The sequence below is a fragment of the Marmota marmota genome, unplaced genomic scaffold (assembly GCF_001458135.2).
Source record: "Marmota marmota marmota unplaced genomic scaffold, marMar, whole genome shotgun sequence".
NCBI lineage: Eukaryota > Metazoa > Chordata > Mammalia > Rodentia > Sciuridae > Marmota > Marmota marmota.
This window is the reverse complement of record NW_026009997.1, coordinates 496-3,191: the sequence shown is the minus strand read 5'-3', so window position 1 is coordinate 3,191 and position 2,696 is coordinate 496. Positions and strand designations below refer to the sequence as shown.

Here is a 2,696-nt window from a genome sequence, read left to right as displayed (position 1 = left end):
CTCTGATCCAGACTCAGTGGTCAGACAGACCTACCTCCCACTGGGGGTAGTCATGCGGCTTCAGGGGAAGTTTGTGGGTGCCTGGGAGGACAACCAGACAGCCGTTGTTCCGGTCAATGTGCTCCATGGCGGTCCAAGCACACACAATGCGATTGCTGGGCCTGAAGGGGAAATAGTGCAGATCCTGGTGCAAAGGGTGCCGGGAAGTCTTCTTGCCTGAAATGAGCCTACTGTCAAAAAGAGCTTGAGCCTCACAATTCTTATTTTTATTGTGTTATATGTCTGTGTGTCTGTGTGGTGCTGGGGATTGAACCCAGGGCCTTGTGCATGCAAGGCAAGCACTCTACCAACTGGGCTATATCCCCAGCCCCACAATTCTTATTCTTTGCCTGAATAAATAACACACTGACCTTCCCTTGCAAAAAAACAACTACTGTGTGGTTTCCATTATGGAAAATCAGTCCCAAGAGAACAGAACCAAACAAAAATATCAGTCAACATGGGGCTTGGAATCTATACTTTCTTCTGGGTTTCTGGTTGCTGGGTGCTTACTCTCTTTTCTAGGGAGCTGGATATACTTCATCATCTCTGTTGTGCTTTATTCCTTTGTCACTCTGAATTTGGTACAGAGCTAGTAGGCAGTAGGAATTAAAAACAAAAAAAGCTGGATCAACTAAATTGAAGATAATGTTACAGAGTAAAATTTGAGGTCCGCTTCAAAGTGGCTGATGCCAAAAACAGTTCCCTTAGAGGTCTTAATTCACAGGCATCCTGTGTACGGTCAGTATCCAGTCAGATTCATTGACCATAGGTACATTTTCCCCAGTTTGAGCTTAGAACTTGGTTCCCAAACCACTTCATCTCCCCAGGCAGGACATCCATGGAGGAAGACATTTAGTAACCCTGCGCTTCAGACCTATCACATAAATCGCCCAGCTCTCAGAAGGAACTAAAAGTAGAAAAGAATAAAGCCATTCATGGCTGATTTCTCTTTCTGTTACAGAAAAATCTCTCCATGTGGTCTGAGAAACACCTGCAGTAGAATCTCTGGGGATGGGTATTAAAAGGCAGACACCTGGGATCAACTTCAGAATCGGTCTCTCTGAGGACTTAGATCTAGGTTTGGCAAGCACAAGGCACCACAAGGGCTTGAATGTGACTTGTAGTAACAGCTTTCATCTTGTTACTAATAATCATATCTTCAGATCAGGAATGCAGAATCCGTGTGATCCTGGTTAAGAATGGTGGGTGAAAATCAGAGATGTTGAACAGAAGGAGTCTATGATATAAGAACAGTCACATATCTTAAACTGCCACTTCAGACAGCCAGTCATTTGAAAATTTAGCAATAAAGTATCTGAAATATTATCACATACTCCAAAATTGATATAACATGAACTCTTTTAAGACTTAAATAAAAGCACTCAAATTCACTCAACCAAAGTTTGACAGTTACACACTTGACTGGAACAACAACTTTACATATTTTAATTACACCATCTTTTTTTATTTTCTTGCCTCTCTTTAACAAGTAAGAGCCCTTTACCAGTATCTGGAGGTTTGTTTATCAGCATTGCATGCATCGCCATGATATTGGGTCCAGTGAAGCACTCCACATACTTCAGAATCTAAGAAAAGAAAGAAGAAGAAAAACAACCTCATGGGAAATCAGAAGTATAGGCAAGGGGCGTAAAGTGTCCACACAAGAATCAAAATGACAACAGTATAAACATCAACTGGTATTTTGCAATCTTGCCAAGCATGTATACCTCAGAATTGGAAACCATTCTAAATTTCCAACACTACAAATTATATATGACTTTTTGAGCATGCCTGGAGAATAATCCAACGAGTGTAGTCATTCTCTCAACAACTCTTCCCTCAGGTTCATGAACCAAGCAGAGTAATGGCCAGAGGGGAACCAAGAGTGAACAAGAAAAGAAGGTCCCTGTCCCCATGGAGTTTCAGTCCCTTGAGAAGAAAGGAAAGTAGGGAATCTGAACTTCATGGATGATAGTGCTTCATCCACCATGAGATAGTTCTGGCTTCAAGTGCTATCTATGATCCACCTGCAGACTTCCATTCCCATCACAGCATGGGAGGTGGGAACTATCCCATCACAGCATGGGATGGCTGGGGGCCATTTTCCCTGGCCTTCTCTCCAGGGTGCGGGGTGCGACATCACAGGTGATTTATTCTGTGCTATCTGTCCTCAGGAGTAAAACTGTCTAATAACATCTGGTTATGATTCTCCATGAGTGCTATATGGAAAGTCTCTTTCAAACCCATTTTAAACAAGTGGTTAGGAAAACATGGTGCTATAAGGTGGGAGCGTACAAATACATTTGAGGATTCAGGAACTAATTTCAGAAGAATGCACAAAGAGCTCACAGCAAACAGAACTTCAGTAGAAAGAATCTGCTTCTCATGTTGTGCCTTCTGCACTGCTTAGATTTTATTTATATATTTATTTATTTATATATATATAAAATATATATATTATATACATACATATAATACCCTTAAAGAAGAATAATTTCAAAAATAAAAACAAACCCTACTTTAGGCCAAGCCTTGTGACATATGCCTGTTATTCCAGCTCCTCGGGAGGCTAAGGCAGGAAAATCAAGGCTAGCCTCAAACACAGCATGACTCTTTCTCAAAACAAAGAATAAAGAAGGTTAGAAGTATAGTTC

The 2,696-nt window shown here is 41.2% G+C and overlaps 1 protein-coding gene across 1 annotated transcript; it reads right to left on the bottom strand.

Moving 5' to 3' along the window:
* Positions 1 to 7: 7 nt before the first annotated feature.
* Positions 8 to 1,700, bottom strand: LOC107134838 (phytanoyl-CoA dioxygenase, peroxisomal-like). The gene is made up of 2 exons (XM_015476861.2): positions 1,547 to 1,700; positions 8 to 216 (listed from the first exon to the last, which is right to left on the bottom strand). Exons 1-2 carry the CDS (start codon positions 1,587 to 1,589, stop codon positions 14 to 16), a joined length of 246 nt encoding a protein of 81 aa, XP_015332347.1. The 5' UTR covers positions 1,590 to 1,700; the 3' UTR covers positions 8 to 13.
* Between the last annotated feature and the right edge of the window lie 996 nt (positions 1,701 to 2,696).

What these genes read in the sequence shown, in the direction of transcription:
- LOC107134838 (XM_015476861.2), bottom strand. Translation starts at nt 1,589, where the DNA reads ATGGCGATGCATGCAATGCTGATAAACAAACCTCCAGATACTG. An exon ending in AAACAAACCTCCAGATACTG is followed by an intron (nt 217 to 1,546) that starts GTAAAGGGCTCT and finishes GGCTCATTTCAG; the next exon opens with GCAAGAAGACTTCCCGGCAC.